At 39.0% G+C, this 16,381-nt stretch overlaps 1 protein-coding gene across 2 annotated transcripts; it reads left to right on the top strand.

The window, feature by feature from the left end:
• The first annotated feature begins 1,430 nt into the window (after positions 1-1,430).
• Positions 1,431-14,755, top strand: LOC126383227 (cAMP-dependent protein kinase inhibitor alpha-like). Of its 2 annotated transcripts, XM_050033721.1 has the most exons (5): positions 1,431-1,555; positions 1,697-1,866; positions 6,498-6,688; positions 9,369-9,559; positions 13,072-14,755. In XM_050033721.1, the coding sequence occupies exons 4-5, from the start codon at positions 9,397-9,399 to the stop codon at positions 13,143-13,145; spliced, it is 237 nt and encodes a 78-aa protein (XP_049889678.1). In that variant the 5' UTR covers positions 1,431-1,555; positions 1,697-1,866; positions 6,498-6,688; positions 9,369-9,396; the 3' UTR covers positions 13,146-14,755. The 2 variants fall into 2 exon arrangements, with proteins under 2 accessions (XP_049889678.1, XP_049889677.1); XM_050033720.1 differs by lacking the exons at positions 1,431-1,555; positions 1,697-1,866; positions 6,498-6,688 and adding an exon at positions 8,520-8,836.
• The last annotated feature ends 1,626 nt before the right edge of the window (positions 14,756-16,381 follow it).

The raw sequence follows: 16,381 nt of genomic DNA, 5'->3' as shown, positions 1-16,381 counted from the left end.
CTATTTCCAAATGCCACAGTCAGTGGCATCAATGGCAAACTAAATCTTGCACACATTGTTCTCGCATGCACTGTTTGCTTCATTGCACAAGAAATGACTTTGGATGCTCAGATTATCTACACACATTGCAGCCCAAATGTCATACTTTAACGGTGGAAGAATCAGTGCTTTGTTGATGCAAAACCTTGAAATATGACAATAAGCATTTTCATGGGCGTATGATGCAACAATGCACATTTCTAATTTGTGTTACCCTGTAAATTTATATTAATGTATTTGTTGTATCATCCCCAGTATGCTCTCCTCACAGTTTCATGCAGTATACTTCATTTGAGCTATTCTTATCTGTAGCCTATCCTCTGCTGCTCTAATGACCTGACATCTCCACAGGGATCATTAAAGTTTCATCTGACCTAATCTAAAAATTGAAGTCCCCTTAAGCAAGGCACTTGTCTGCTCCACTGAAGCTGCTCAGTGTCCATCAGTAGGGAATGTGGCTATACTGAGAAGCTGCTCGCAGGTGTCAGTATGTGTGCGTGCGTGTGTGTGAAGCATAATGCTGCAGGGAGGAACACATGCTCATTTAAACCTATGTTAACACAAAAGAATATGTGAGCCTGTGGTATTAGACTCAAAGTGGTGATGAGACAGTGTGTTGATTATGCAGCAGTGGTAATCTGCACAATGCTATGTCTGGCTTTTGGAAATTGGCAACGAAAACAAACAAAGCACCCACCTACCACAGTGGTGCACGGTGATGTCATGCGAGAGAGACAGGGAGAAAAAGAGAGGCAGTGAAGTCAAGATCTACAGCCTATCAGTCTGAGCCTGAGTGACTCACTTTGTCCTTCATTTGTCTACCCATCATTTATTCATCTAACCATTAACATCCATACAGTGTTACCTAAGGAGGTGAGAAGCAAGGTTGTAAAGATGTGTGAACATTTTCACCCAATCTGTAATTTTATAAACTTATACTCAGTCATTATAAAATTTGTAATTGCCTGCCACAAAAGCTTGACTGGGTCTAGTGAGATGTTTGAGAGGATTAATCTATATGTTGGAGTGGTCTTCATTGCTTTTAGTTTGTAGAAATTCCAATTTGATGTTATTTTGTATGAAGGGTTTGTTTTTTTACATGGAGAACAAAACACTGTTCAACGGAATAACCAGACTGACAACTGAAAGGGCAGAAAGAGACAAAAATCCCTCTGAGTCACAGTTCAACAGGAATAGAAGAATCACCGATCATTGGCAAAAGAAACTGGAAGTTCAGCATCTGTGCAGATTAAAATAGAGACATGTTCCTGTTTCAGTGTTAAATGCACAATAATCAGCCCAGTTGCCAAAATAAAATGCTGGCATTGCATGTTCCTGCAAACACCGGATATGTTACATTTTTTATGTTTCATATGAATAACGTAGTTCACATTACATGTGTATGAGCTGAGTTTCTCATCAGGTGGAGGAGGGGATGGTGGTCGGTGTGACACCAGATGGCTGTCAAGCAGCAGACCACTGTTCAAGACCAACCGCATGTATTTTTAAATGACAGGTCAGGACATTTCAATTCCTGTTCAAACTGTTCTTATAAATTGTTTGTATGTTTTCCTACAAAAAGTAATGCACACAAATTCATACATATCCCATGTAATCATGAGCCAGTAATTCATGAATAACCCTCGCATTTTGGAAGGCTGCGATCATGTGACCAATGTGCTGATGGGAGTAAACACAGAAGAGGTCCTGAGCTGTCTGTAAGGAGGCAGGTTGGGGCGGTGGATGGGTCACATAACACAGGACTTTCCCTTGGAGGCAGCTGTTTGGAACCGTGTGAACTTTGAGTGAATTTTAGGTCATTTTAAGGTACGTCCTCACCATGTTTCTGTTCCTAAACCTAACCTCCGTAACTTAACATTAATTACATGAATTTACATCAAGGACTTGACATCATTCCTGGGGTGCTAATTTGTTATGAACTGGCATTTGTGCATTTGTGCATGCAGGATATTTTGCCTTGTTTGTAGCGACAAAACTAGGTATGTTGAAGGTTCAGGGTGTAAGATTTAGTTGCATCTAACAGTGAGGCTGCAGAACTTGAACTTCTCCCATGTGCCAAGTGTGTAGAAAAATGTGATAGCATGAAAGGCCCCGTGGAACCAGTGTTTGGTTTGGCCATTCTGGGCTACTGTAGAACAACAACATACAGAGCAGGTCATGGCTCACTCTAAGGCAATGAAAAAACACATTTCTTCTCTTTTCAGAGAATTACAGACAAATGAAAACATAGCTATGAATATTATATTCCATTTCTGCCAATAGATGCCCAGACTATCACAGGGCTGACACATAGAAACAGACAACCATTCAGGTTCACATTCACACCTACGGGCAATTTAGAGTCACCAATTAACCTGCATGTTTTTGGACTGTGGGAGGAAGCTGGAGTACCTGGAGAAAGGCCACGCTGACATAGGAAAACATGCAAACTCTTCCAACTGTATTCTCCCCTGTCATGCAATGCAAATGGAGGTTTGAATCATTTGTTATTCTTCTTTTCGTGCCAAAACTATTTCAAATGTACAAACATATGGTGTATAAAATTCACTGTCTTTTTTACAATAGCCATTATTGAAAGGAAGAAGGAAAACTATAGTATAATAGGTCATTCCAAACTTTTAAATGGCATTATGAATGTTCCCAAACATGATTTAAGGTTGGTCCATAGACCCCATTTGCACGTGGTATTAATGTCTGAACCTTATCTGGGTAGGGTATCTGGGTCATGACATCTGATTACAGGCTTTTGCATTTACCTGGTATTAATATGCATGCTTGTTATCTCGTTTTTGGCCGCACTATAATTGGATCTCAATATGCAAATTAAGTGAAGCGGGTGGACTTCCAGGTCAAGGGAGGAGATTCAGTTAGCTCCATCTATTGTTCCTTTTTTTGTCATGCAGCATGGCTCTATGGTTGGCGATGGGGTCATTCGACCAAGGAATCTCAGAAATACAATATATATATTATATATATATGATATACAATGAGATTTTGTAAAGACGCTCATGGTCTCCAGGCGATGAATCATACTGACTTTGCTGACCCTTACTTTTCCTTCAGTGCCACCACGAGGTTCACGTGTGGTTGGTGTAAAATGTCTCAACAACTGTTTGACGGGCTGCCATCACTCATTTGGCATGCATTTACACCTGGATGGGAAATCAGCATTTTGTTTGTTCGTGTTTGACTCAAAGATTGTGTCTGGTTTTATTGCATTTAACCCATTCCATCTTTACCATTCAAATTTCACAATCAACTAACAGATGCTATGAAAAGTACTGCTCTTGGTCTTAATTAAAACCTAACAGGGTCAGATTAATTAGATAAGATGTCTTATCTCCAGAGCAGCTTCTTCTCTGATAAATTCTCGTGTAGACTCAGGGCTGCTCAGGTTATGGCTAACCACGTCTTCTGTAGTGAATAAAACATGACACTGCCTTTGCTGAGGTCTGAATCATGTCCTTTTCTGTAGAGGCAGCCTGTAAAGAAATTCCTCCCACTGAAGGTTAACCTTCATCTTAAAATCAAAGAAACAGGTAGAAGCTGTGGGCAGAGACAGTCTTTGTCAGTTAGGGATGTGTCTTTCGCAAAAGTTTCGTTCAAAAGAACAAATCTTTTGGGTGAGCAGGTTGAATCACTTCCTGAAACAATCCGTTCATTTCTCAGTTCAGTTGAGTTCTCAGTCAGTGGCGAGCAAACATGCAGGGACTCACTGAGTGAGTGATTGGATGTTCAGTGATTCGTTCACTGAACGTACTACACAGTGAACGTTAGCCCTGAGTGACAGACCTTTCCCTCTCCCTCCCTCTCATGTCTTGAAGTCTCAAAGTAGGATGTAGTTCCAATATTTAATTTCATAATTATGTTGCAAAATGTACAAGCTGTACATAATGGGGTGAGACTTCAGATTTCAGTTTTCAAACTGTATCCAACTAAATGATCTGTTCTCAGTTTGTTAGTTAGTGAGCTAAACCAAACATCCAGCTGTGTTTCAGTTCAGAGAGTGGCACTATGCACAGTCTCATCAAGCACTGAACAATATGGCGAACAAATCTTTTTAAAAGAATCATTTTAATGAGAGGATTTCTGTGATTTAGTACACTGAAGAGAACTGTTCACCAGTCAGCTTGAGAGTGAAAACTCTAACGTTTATACACTGGAGGAGGACACTGCAGGTTTTATTGATCCACTCCGAGCTGCCATAAACCATACAGCTATAATGGGATGAACACAACTGTGAGCACAGGAACTAGAGCTCATCTTTAAACCAGTGCATCCATACAGCTACTTATTTTTTCTGTCAGATAAACATCCCGTGTCTCTTGCTTTCTTGAGCACCAGGTGCTTTGTCCACTGTTTGGGCATCATCAACCCAAACCGGTCAGATTTTCTTCAGTTCACAGAGGAGTGGGCAATCCTTACTGTTACAACATGAAAACCTGTGGTGAGAAAAGTATTCAACACCTTTAATTAAGGAAAAGTACTGATACAACCATGAAAAAATACCCTCTTGCAAGGAAACGTCCTGCATTCAAATTCCCACTTACAGCAAAATGAGTTCAGGGAAGTAAGTCTACTGTACATTTCATCATTAACCCTCACGTGTAAGGAACCAGAGACAATTAATTAATGTCCACTCATCTTTCTGGCAAACTTAAACAACTGTGATCTTTGATTGCTTCATCCTTACATTGGTGGAGTGTACCTAGGTGCCCTGATTCTTCCTACAAAATGACAGTACCCGCAGATTAGCCAATTACCAGATTGTAGATAATGAACTCCCCTATTACTAGTGTGCGTCTGAAGTGCCTGTAATATCTGTAGATTGTGTTAGCAGAGATGAGCTGTTGTAATTGACAGGCATGATGTCATTGCTATGTTCCCAGGGTCCTATAGGCTATCTCTAGATATAAGTGGACATTGTAAGAGATTGGTAAGGGCTAGCTTTGCTGTTCAAAATGCAAAGAACAACAGAATGTAAACGTTTCAAATGCAGTTTCGATGGTAAAAATCAGCTCAGCCACTGTGGAGATATCAATGTCTAGAAAATTATCTTGCTCATAAATTTTAGGTTACCATCAGTAGGCAATAAGCTGTAGGTGGATGATTTCAACATTTTGACCCAGGGAACCATAACAATTGACCTTAGGAAAAACATTTCTGAGAACATAAAACAGTCCCTCCAGGATTTTGTTGGCTGTTTTTGTGATTGTTGCAGCCTCAAATGTCTGATTCCATGGCAGCTTTTCTAAAAACAATTTCTTATTGTAGTAAAATTGGGGGGCAAGTGAAAATCGTAAAAATAGTTGTAATGCTGTCATGGATACACAGCTTATTATTATGAGCATTAACTGTTTCCCACAGAGTTAGAATCTACAACAGCTCATTGCCGACTGTTGTTGTTGCTGTTCGATGCAGCGCTGAAGGATGGTGTCTCCTGCTCTTTCCGCCCAGTTAGCACCGTTAGCATGAGCTAACACAGCATAACATGATCTCATCCCAACTCTGTATATTTTGCTGCCTAGACAGAAGCCTTGCAGCAGCGGTTAACAATCGACACCAACACCCAAATGGCTCGACTCTGTTATTAAACCTTTTAAAGAATGTTGGGTAACATTAGCCGTTTGATGCTAATGGCTAGCCCTGTCACTGTGTGTCTGAGTGTGTGTGTGAGCACTGGTTCCCCCTGCAGTCGTCTCACGACAAAGAGAGGCTGAGTGAATCAATATGCTGCACATAGCTCTACAATGAAATTTTACTCGTTTTAAATAGTCATATTTGCTGTAAACTTGGGTGATTGGACAAAATTGCAAGGTCGTGCAGAATTCACAGGGATTGGCTGTATTTGCAATAACTGTTGCCATCTCTAGTTTTATCAATCCCTGGAGGGACTGGTGAAACTCAAATGAGTTATATTAAGATGATATGGAGCTGGGGAACATAGGACCTACAAACATAAATAAGCTCAAGACACCATGTCTGCAAAGGTGGAAGAGTTAACACGAGCCATCGTAACACAACTAGCAAGACTGTATCAACTGCAGGTTTTTAAAGGCTGGTAAAATAGGCTAAGCTTAAAGTTAAGCTAACAGGGAAGCAACAAAGGCAACCATGTAACACTAAGACTGTTTTTACAATGAAAGGTAGTAAGTGTAACATGATGTGGATTTAGCACAGAGAGAGTAACAGAGTAGATAAGTAAAATCTTAATCTGAAAATTAACTAGTTATTAATGCTGTCAAATAACAGTGGAGGAAACAGAACAATATTTCCTACTGAAATGTGTTGCTGTAGAAGTATAAAGCACAGTAGTGGAGAGGGAAGGGGGGGGCTTGAAACTGCTCTTTAACAACCTGATATGACATTAGATTTTCTCTGACTGTATAGTACATTTTAATTATGACTAATAGTTGTTTAATTTCATAATTCTGCAGATTTCATGGACTGGTGGCCTGTCAGCTGATAGAGCAGCAGCCATTGTGAAGACATCAGTCACAGAGAGACAAGGTGCAGCTGGAATAATATATAAAGGCAGATGACAGAGAGGTAAAGCGCAGCAGTGCAGACAGCCAGTGAATAAGCGAGCTGTACCTCTGTGGGTCCTGTCACCAGCACAGATCTGAAGGTAAAGCTTCTGAAGCTGGTGGGAGTGAACTCATCTCAACTCTTTGCCACTAATCAGATTCCTTTTTTTAAAACTTTCCAAATGCGTCCTGCTGCTGAAACCCTGCGCCACAAGTACAAAGAGGAGAAGATGTTTCCACAGCAACAAGATGCTCATACTGTTCATTGTGTGAGCTGGAGTCATGGGTGTGGCAATGTCAACACATTTATTTTTTGTGTGTGTATTGCAGCTGTTAGTTTTGTACGTTTTATCTTTAACTCATCAGGACGAAACTTAAATCATCCATATTTTGTCTTTACAATACAGATAGAACTATAAAGAAAATGAATGTGGTGAATACAGACATTGGATGTTGGTTCCCCACAGAGGGAAATGATACAATCCTGTAATATGTCACTTGGCGCAGCACAGCAGGATGAACTTGGTACAGAAAAACTGCTTTATAAAATGTATGGATACTGGTGTCAGTGAGCAAGACACTGAATCCTTAGCATCTTCAGAGGGTTACTAGTGCTTAATATAAGGTTATTTCAATATAAGATTTAAAAATTATATCTAAAATATATCAGAAATGGCCCTTTAGTCCACATATAATGCACCCTCACATTGTTATTTCATATAAAGTATACTTTCATATAACGATTGTTGACTGACTCAAACAGTAAAATAACAACTGGAGTAATTTCACTTACCCAAGGCAGTTTTTGTTTATATAGGCTATATGTGTTTTTTTTATTTGCGGTGGTGATTGCATGTAGATTGCAGGGAGCTGTGTTTATACCTGCTGGCAGCAGCGCCATCCTGTGGTATAAAAAAGTATCGCACACAATGATCTCCTGGCATTATCTTGTTTCAATCGAATTTCACATCATCATAGCAGAGCAAATATCCTCCACACTAATGTATTCTGTGTCACTGAGCACACAGCATGTCTTCTTTTGTGTAATAATTTGATTTAGAGTGGGTATTTTCAGAGAGATATAGTCAACACTGAATCCAAATGTGACCTAACCCTCAATCTCATGAGAGGGCAAACATCAAGACAAAAAAAAAAAGGTTTTCATGAACCATTTTGCCTGTCTTTGTTTGATCCCTGGATGATGAGTGATTTTACCAAAGAAAGAGGGCATTTAAAGATGAATTAACTATTCTGAAGTGTGAGCTGCATTTTAAATGGCTAACCCTCTGCTGCATCAAATGACAGTGTAAGCTGTAGATTCATTAGCTGTGGTAAGAATAAAAACATGCATTTAATGTAAAAAATAAAAAAAAAATACTGTGGTTACACAGCTTTTTGCTGCTTTCGAGGCCTGTGGGAAATGAAATCCAAGGAGTTCAGGGCACATGAAAAATGTAGTAGTTTGTAATATCATTTTTTCCTCGTTATTCCACTATAATTAGGCTATTGTAAATTCATTTTTGATATTTTATCTTTGCAATCTTGGATTTTACCTGTATTTTTATCTATATGTTAGTCTCCGTTGTCAATAATTTTAAATATCCTAGGCCAACGCAAACACTTATCTATTAATTAATAAACATGGACTTTTCCTCTTCATGTTTTATCAGCTAAAACCATGCTAATCTGCAAAACCATTTGAATATTTCTATTATAAGTAAAGAACTGCTTCTTTAACGATTAGTTTTAAACTGTTTTGTAAAAGCAACATCCAAAAAGCAATATTATAGATATACAAATAAATATTTTAGCCTGGTAACTAAGGTTTACGAGGTGACATTGAACGCCTCATAAGCCTGGTGCTGCTCAGAGCTCTCTCCTCTCATCCTTTTGTGTCTCCTGTCCAATCAGCGCGCAGATGCGGTTTGCTGGCTGCTGATTGGTCGCGAAGGAGGAAGATGCGACGGCTATGGAGGAGAATTAGACTGGGGACTTTGCAAAGCATCCTACTGGTGTGATTAATAACGTTAAATGACTGCCATGCATTGAGTCGCGGCGGTATGTAGTGTAAGGACTTTGGGGTTATTATCTTCTGGTCGCAGGTCGGATTCGGTATTTTTTTTATTTTGTGTTGTTTGTTTTGTTGGGTGGTTTGATGTGATGTCGGGCCCGTGGCGCTGCGTTGTATGTGAAGTCACTCCCTAGATGTGTAGCTTGTGGTTACAACACTGGTAGAGCTGTCACTGAAGGTAAGAAACGGCCGAAACAGAACTGAGACATAATGTAATTACGTCATGAGTTATTTCGGGAATCTAACTTGACTTGTGGGCCCGGGTTTATATCTAATTCTTGACTTGTGGGCCTAACCATGGATGGGCTGCCTGGGTTAGCATAAGATGCTGCAAATACTGGGAAGCTGTAAAGCTGTGAACATTTATGAAAAGCACAACTAGTGATTCAAATGAAAATGTCCTGAAACTGCTGTCTTGTGTCAGTCAGGTGTGTTCTACCAATATTTGTGGAGTGACATAACGTTATATCATAATAAATATGCATATGAATAGTAGGCTATATCGTTTATACTACTACCATACTATAGTATATGAATATGCAGTCTTTCAAGCAAATTTACCCAAGTATTAACCATTGTAAAGCACACTGAGTTTACCTGATATAAAATGTGCTGCATAAATAAAATAGCCTTGCCCATAAGAGCATCATGCACTATGGCCACACACACTGTGCTAGATGGGGCTGAACCTCCAGCTGCTCCTCTTGTAGGTGTTGCTGTGTGAACAATGCATGAGCGATGTCTGATGTTGAGGCCACGTACGCAGACTTCATCGCCTCCGGCAGGACAGGACGCAGGAACGCCATGCACGACATTCTGCAGAGTCCCACCGACCCCGAGGGACGAGAAATGCCCCTCACCCTGTCCCTGTCCCAGCTGCACATCAACGCAGGAGGGGGAGGTAAACTACTGCATCACACTAGAGTGGATTATTCTGAACTGATTTTGTGTGTACTAATGCATTTTATTTACCTGATTTGTTCTATGTCAGAGGTGAAACTGTAAGAGTTTCTTTTAAAGGTCCCATATTGCTATCAGTCAGATTTCCACATCTTTTTTTAAATACAAAAATGCTCGATCCACAGAGAAATGCACAGTCTATTTTCAGAAACTGTGCCTTTAAACTCAAACTTGAAACATAAATAGTCTAAATGGGTCCCTTTGTATTATTTGTTGGAATGTTTTGCAGTGTTTGTGAATGACATCAGCTGACAGGAAGTAAACATGGACCCAAGCTGTTGCCTAGCAATGCATTTCCAGTATAACAGTCTATAAAGATAGAAAGTGCCGCTATGGTGCCATTACCGTTATTCCTCCGGCTGCAATGATGGTGCAGAGATGCTAAAAGCACAGATTTGGTCGACCCTGAAACACTGACCAATCACAGCCGACTGGGCTTTTTCAGGAGGGGAACTTAAAGAGACAGGCACTAAATCAGAGAAAAATAATGTGGTTTTAGCCAACTGCCTTAAAAAGCATATAGTAACTTTTTGTCACCCCAAATCATTGCAGGTACATACTACGTTAATAAAACACAGGTTTTGACACAAATCTCCACTTAAGCTTTCATCTTAATATATTCTACAAGCTGCAGATAAAGAAAGGTTTCCAAGATTGTTATTCACAACCATACCATATTACTTTGTTTGAGAAAATGTGTCACGATGGTATCAATATAAAAGTCAGTAAATCACAAGAGTGTACTATGAACCAAAACTGTGCTCTAACAGTCTAATCCCATTATCCTTCAGGTTTACTGTCTGTAGTTTTAGAGGATGCCACTGATAAGGTATAACACATCTGTATAGAAAATTGAGGAAAATGTTACTTATATAAATTTAAAGATTCTATTGTTTATCCTCTGTTCCTTTTACTGTTCTAAACATCATCTTCACTCTCGTGATAGCATTGTTTTTCACAAGAATAGTTTAGAAACAGCTCTGCTGGGTCTTTGTGTGTAGCAGGCCTGGAGCCAGGTGTGGAGGCCATGAATGAAGGTGCCCTGCAGTTTAGGGATGGTGTATTTTAAGAAAAGAGAGGCACTGTTGAAGAAAAAAAGACTTAAAAATGATGTTTTCCAACTTGCATCAGCCATGCTGTTTGAAATGACCCTGCTCTTTGGATCTACCGTAGCAATAAAAGCTTTTTTTTTTTTTTTAATTATTTCTGTATGTTATCAGAAGCTTTATGTGCTCCAAAAGTTAAACCGTAACTTAACACTTATATGTGCAGTCACTTTATTACTACTATCTATGGATCCTGGTTATGTTTGAAAGTGTTTATGAAACAGAAGTTAAATTTTCACTTTTAAGAGAAAATCTATGAATTCTGTCTTTTCCTCAAGTTCAAGTTCTTATTATCATGTGCTGAACAGTTATAGAAAGGCATTCATTGCCTATACAAATCTAAGATCTCAGCCTCCAACAATGGCCATTGAATATGTATTCAAAAAAAGAAAGACAATCAGGCAACAGAAAGCAAAATAAAAACCCAAGAAATACAATAGTTAAAATATAGGCATAAAATAGAAACATAAATAAAACATAAAATAATTTAAATTTGTGGTAGACAATATTGCAAATGAATAGAATGTAAACAGGAATGTAGTAAATGTGTATGCATAATGCAAAGTAATATCATACATACACAGAGGTGTACAGTTTTTTAGTAAGTAAAGTTGTAAAGGGTTCCTAATTGTATTTATTTATTTGTTTATTGAGTTTGTGAAGGGGGTGTGTTCCAGCTAAAATGGGGATACTTTTGCTCTTTCAGCTTTTAAAAGACAGATTGTGAAAGCTAACAGTCTTTTCTTGGTTGTACGTCACTTATTTGTGACCTGTAACATCTGCGTAACATCAGCTTTGGCTTTTTAGCTCTGTACCATATGCCAAATCTCACTGCACAAAGTCTAGCAGGCTGGTAAATGATATTCGTGCAAATACCTAGTGTTGTTGTGCACTTTGCTTTTTTTAGGGGCAGCTACAAAGCTGGCTTGGAGAACAAATGTTTGATTCTGTGAGTTGACTTTTGTACAACATTGTTGTGCATTGCTTCCTGAATGGCAGGAGAAAAGGCTGTCAGTGTAACACTGTTAAGAGTCTACATGCTATAGTAATTTTGTCAGTCTCCACATAGGCACAGTGATGCTTTTACCTAAATACTAATATCAAGTTGGGCTGGGCGATATGGACAAAAATTCATATCTCGGTATTTATAGGCTGACTGGTGATACATGATATATATATCTCGGTATTTTCTACGAAATGGGCTACATGTTTTCATTTGCAAGTCAAAGACACATTTGAGATGTCACAAGCAGTTTTATAAAAACAGACTAGTCAAAATAGATTTTATTCCCCTGTTTGAAAATATGCAGCTGCACAGTAGTTACACCTCCGAAACACTAGTCGGTGGGTGGATTTCTGTGAAGTGCTGTGAAGTGCAGTTGAATAAAAACACACCTAAAACATACATTAAACATGGCTGAATAGAGACAATTTCAAACACAAGTACACAAATTGTCTTCATTATAACTTACAGCATTCACAGACAAACACTTGTCTTTATCTGGACACATTTTCCCCACAAAAACAACATGCTAATATTTTTAGCACAAGCCTATGGCCTTTTACATTGTATATTTAGCCTAGCGGCTAGGATACATTTCGTCTACTCATACGAAGTCAGGGACAGCAGCAACATTTAACAAAGGTAAGGTTACAAAATTAGGCTCCATTACAGCTCACAAGGTTCACTGACAAAATAATTGTCTTATACTAAACACTTTTTCCAAACAAATATAACTTGCTAACGTTATTAGCACAAGCCTATGGCATTTTACATTGTATACATTAGACTAGCGAAAAGCCGTGATTTCATGTCATGTAATGTAACTTGATCCTATATCAATATAAACGGTGTTGTCTAAATTTATATCTTACTTGAAAATATATCGGTATATATTATATAGTCGTTATATTGCCCAGCCCTACTACCAAGAAACATGCTCATAATGTCAAGGATGACATGCTGACGTTCAGTAGGTAATGTTTACTAAATTTGTCTTCTTAGTTAGCATATTAGCATGCTAACATTTGCTAATTAGCACTAAAGAAGTGAAGCTGATGCTGGTGGGAATGTCATTAGTCTGGGGATCACCAAAGTTATTACAATTCATCCTCTGTGGACCTTAAATATCCAATTTATCTTGAGATGTTTTAGTCTCATCTAAAGCTGTGCACCGCCGGGCCAGTATACTGATATTGCTATCCCTAGAGTCATGCCACCAGCTTGGCTGAAAAGTTAAAGATGATTGGGGACCAGGAATATAGCCTGAAACATTCAAAAATACTGATATAGTCCTACTAATATTTATATCCTGTAAATTTCCTCCCTCTCCTCATTTTTCTGCAGATGGAAACGACACTGAGGACAGCCAGAGCTCTTCTTCCTCGACCCACAGGGAGGTGGAGCAGAGGAACAGCTAACCTGCCACACACTCCTGCCAGTGGACACAGAGCTGCAAGATGGATTTCAGCTGCCATTGTGATGAAGCCGATGGTCCACAGTGGTCTGGTAACCGGAGGGTAGCACCACCACTGCTGAGGTGCCTATAAACAGGGCACTGACCCCCCTAAATCCACTGTAGAGGCGCTGTGCTGTGCTGCGATGTGATCACCCAGTGCTCTCATGTCCCTGTGGCTCTGCTGTGCACTAGAATAACAGACTGTTGGCAGGGGTGTATTTCAGAGTTGGAGTAAGCAGAGAGTCAAATCTGTAGCTCATGTACAGCTGATTTTACTTTCAGTCTTAGTTACTAAACACACAGGCTGGATGGATGGAATGAAAAAAGAAAATAGATGTGAATTTGTAGTTGTGCAGGCAATTTGTAAGACCGCTGAGACGTGCTGATGTAATGGGTCACAGTGGGAGTAGCATGTTTGTAGTGATGCTGATAGAGATTATATTGCCAGTTAATGGCTTGTGCTTCCTTTGAATTGACAATACTTTGGAGGGAATTGGACTACTCAACTGTAGTGAAACACCATGAATAAAAACACTGGGGTTTGGTTACTTTATCTCTTGAAAGGTGTGTTCACTAAATCTGTTGTGTTTGATGGACAAAATCCAGTCAAGTGTGAAACTGGTTTGTACTGTAGAAAGCAGCAGACTGGTTGGTAATGTGACACTGTTATGTTGACCAACAACACTTAATAATGCCGTACATTTACAGTGAGTACAGTAGGAACGACATATTTCAATGGTTCAGTGGTTAAAAGAATGATGATGGTGTACTATCTTTTAAAATGTTGATACTTTTTAAAAAAGAAAACACTTTTCTAATGATGCCATTATGTATAATCACAACCTTAAAGGAGCAGTTTGAAATTTTGGGAAATACTCTTACTTGCTTTCTTGCCAAGAGTTTTGAGAAGATTGATGCCACAGGTTCCCACGGGTCCTTGAAATCCAATCAAGGCCTTGAAAGTTTTTAAAATTAGACATTTGATATGGTCTGCAATTACTGTTAGGCGGGATTTATACTCGTGCGGCAGGCCTACGCACGTGGCCAACACTGTTGTGGGCATTTATACCTCTGCGGTGGTGTGTCTGTGTCACTCTGCAGTTACACCTCCAAAACACTGGTCGGCAGTGCTGTAAAGTTTAGTTGATTTAAAACACACCCAAAACACAGGTTAAACATGGCTTAATAGAGATAATTTCAAACACAAGTACACAAATCAGCTTCACTATAACTCACAGCATTCCCAGACATAGCACTTGTGTTAATCCAGACACATTTTCCCCACAAATACAACATGCTATACATGTTTTTAGCACAAGCCTATGGCATTTTACATTGTATAAATTAGCCTTGCAGCTAGCGAACTTTTCCTCTTCTCGTAGGAAGTCAGGGACAACAGCAGCATTTAACAAAGGTAACGTGACAAAATTCAGCTCCATTACAACTCACAAGGTTCACTGACAAAACAACTGTCTTACATTAAACTCATTTTCCAAACAAATATAAAATGCTAACGTTATTAGCACAAGCCTATGGCATTTTACATTGTATAAATTAGCCTAGCGAAAAGCCGTGATTTCATGTCATGTAATGTAACTTGATCCTATATCAATATAAACGGTGTTGTCTAAATTTATATCTTACTTGAAAATATATCGGTATATATTATATAGTCGTTATATTGCCCAGCCCTACTACCAAGAAACATGCTCATAATGTCAAGGATGACATGCTGACGTTCAGTAGGTAATGTTTACTAAATTTGTCAACTTACAAAAAGAGACAAGAGGTCTGCATCGCTGCAACATGTAGTTAGTTTCTGGGGAGGCTGCACGTCAAGCTACGGCGTAGGGTATGGCGTTGATTCAACGCACAAGTATAAATTCGGCCTTACACAGCACAATTCAAGCCTCTATCTTTTAATTTGTTATCTGTGTGCTTCTGTAAAGCCTGCTATAAACTTGGCAATGCTGTAACAGTAATTAACCTTGATCCATGTCTCTAGAACTAGGACTAGGCCTTGAAAGTCCTTGAAAAGACCTTTAATTTGGTGTTGGAGAAGGTGTGGCAACCCTGATAACTTGTACGCAAAGTCCACCTGAGTTTTGACCTCTGACCTACTATTTGTTGTAGATTTGCTGATGTTTTGAAGAGCATTTATCAGCCCCCAGATTAACTGAGTGTGTTCTGTGTGTTTTTTCATGTACTTTGGTTTCCTGGCAAAGAGGGAGCAGTGTTGCTCTTCTTGTTTTAGAAAACAAGTGTCAATTTATGCCCAGCCATAGAAAAGATAGTTAAGCCAGTTAGCTAAACTTAGCTAAACAACTGCTTGCTTCAGCTACATATTTAGCGTACAGGCATCAGGATGGTTCTTCTCAACTTCTCATCAGTAAAGTCAATAAGTGTATTTCCCACAATGTCAAACTATTCTGTAAATGTAGATATGCAATACTCAGTGGAGCTTCCAGTAAATGTAACATGTTTGTGTGAAAGTTTCTATCCCTGACACTGAGGCTGAACTACATTCCTGCTTCTTTGTGTAATAATGGATACATCCCATAATCACCATCTTGTAGAGACCATCATGCATGCACTGATCAAACTGTGTACTCTGTTATTTTGTCCCCAGTTTTGCTTAGTATAATCTCACTGTAACACTGCAGCTTGACTGCGTCTCATTCCTATTCATGCTGACAATAATATGGAAAATATAACTCTTTTTTTATATTACTCATTCAATCAGGTTTTCAAGTTGTAAACTGCCATGTGACTGTGTAGTGACTCCCACCCACTTCAACAATACTGTATAAACCCAGCTGTTCATAATTCAGCATGTAGAAATATAGCAGGTGCATGATTCTGCTAAATGTGTAGGTGTTTGTCTGACTGTCTATAACCATATTTTCTACTCTGTGTGTCAAAAAAATAAATCACTGAGGACAGTAAATGAAGTTTCTTGTCTTGTACTTCTGCAGTTTGGCCAACAGGTAGCACTGTGGGAGAATTTATGACAAAAACGGGCATGACACTCAAACTAAGGTAAAAACTAAACTTTTTATATTATGTCCAGCATACATAAACATTAGTAACAAACTTAAGATGAAGTAGTTGATGAATAAGTTACAATCTTTATTCCTAAAGGGATTCTGTTTGCTTATGTATTTTATGACATATTGGAAAACTCTTCTTTACTTTAAC

The sequence above is a fragment of the Epinephelus moara genome, chromosome 21 (assembly GCF_006386435.1).
Source record: "Epinephelus moara isolate mb chromosome 21, YSFRI_EMoa_1.0, whole genome shotgun sequence".
NCBI lineage: Eukaryota > Metazoa > Chordata > Actinopteri > Perciformes > Serranidae > Epinephelus > Epinephelus moara.
The sequence above is the reverse complement of the archived record's forward strand: the minus strand, read 5'-3'. Positions and strand labels throughout refer to the sequence as shown.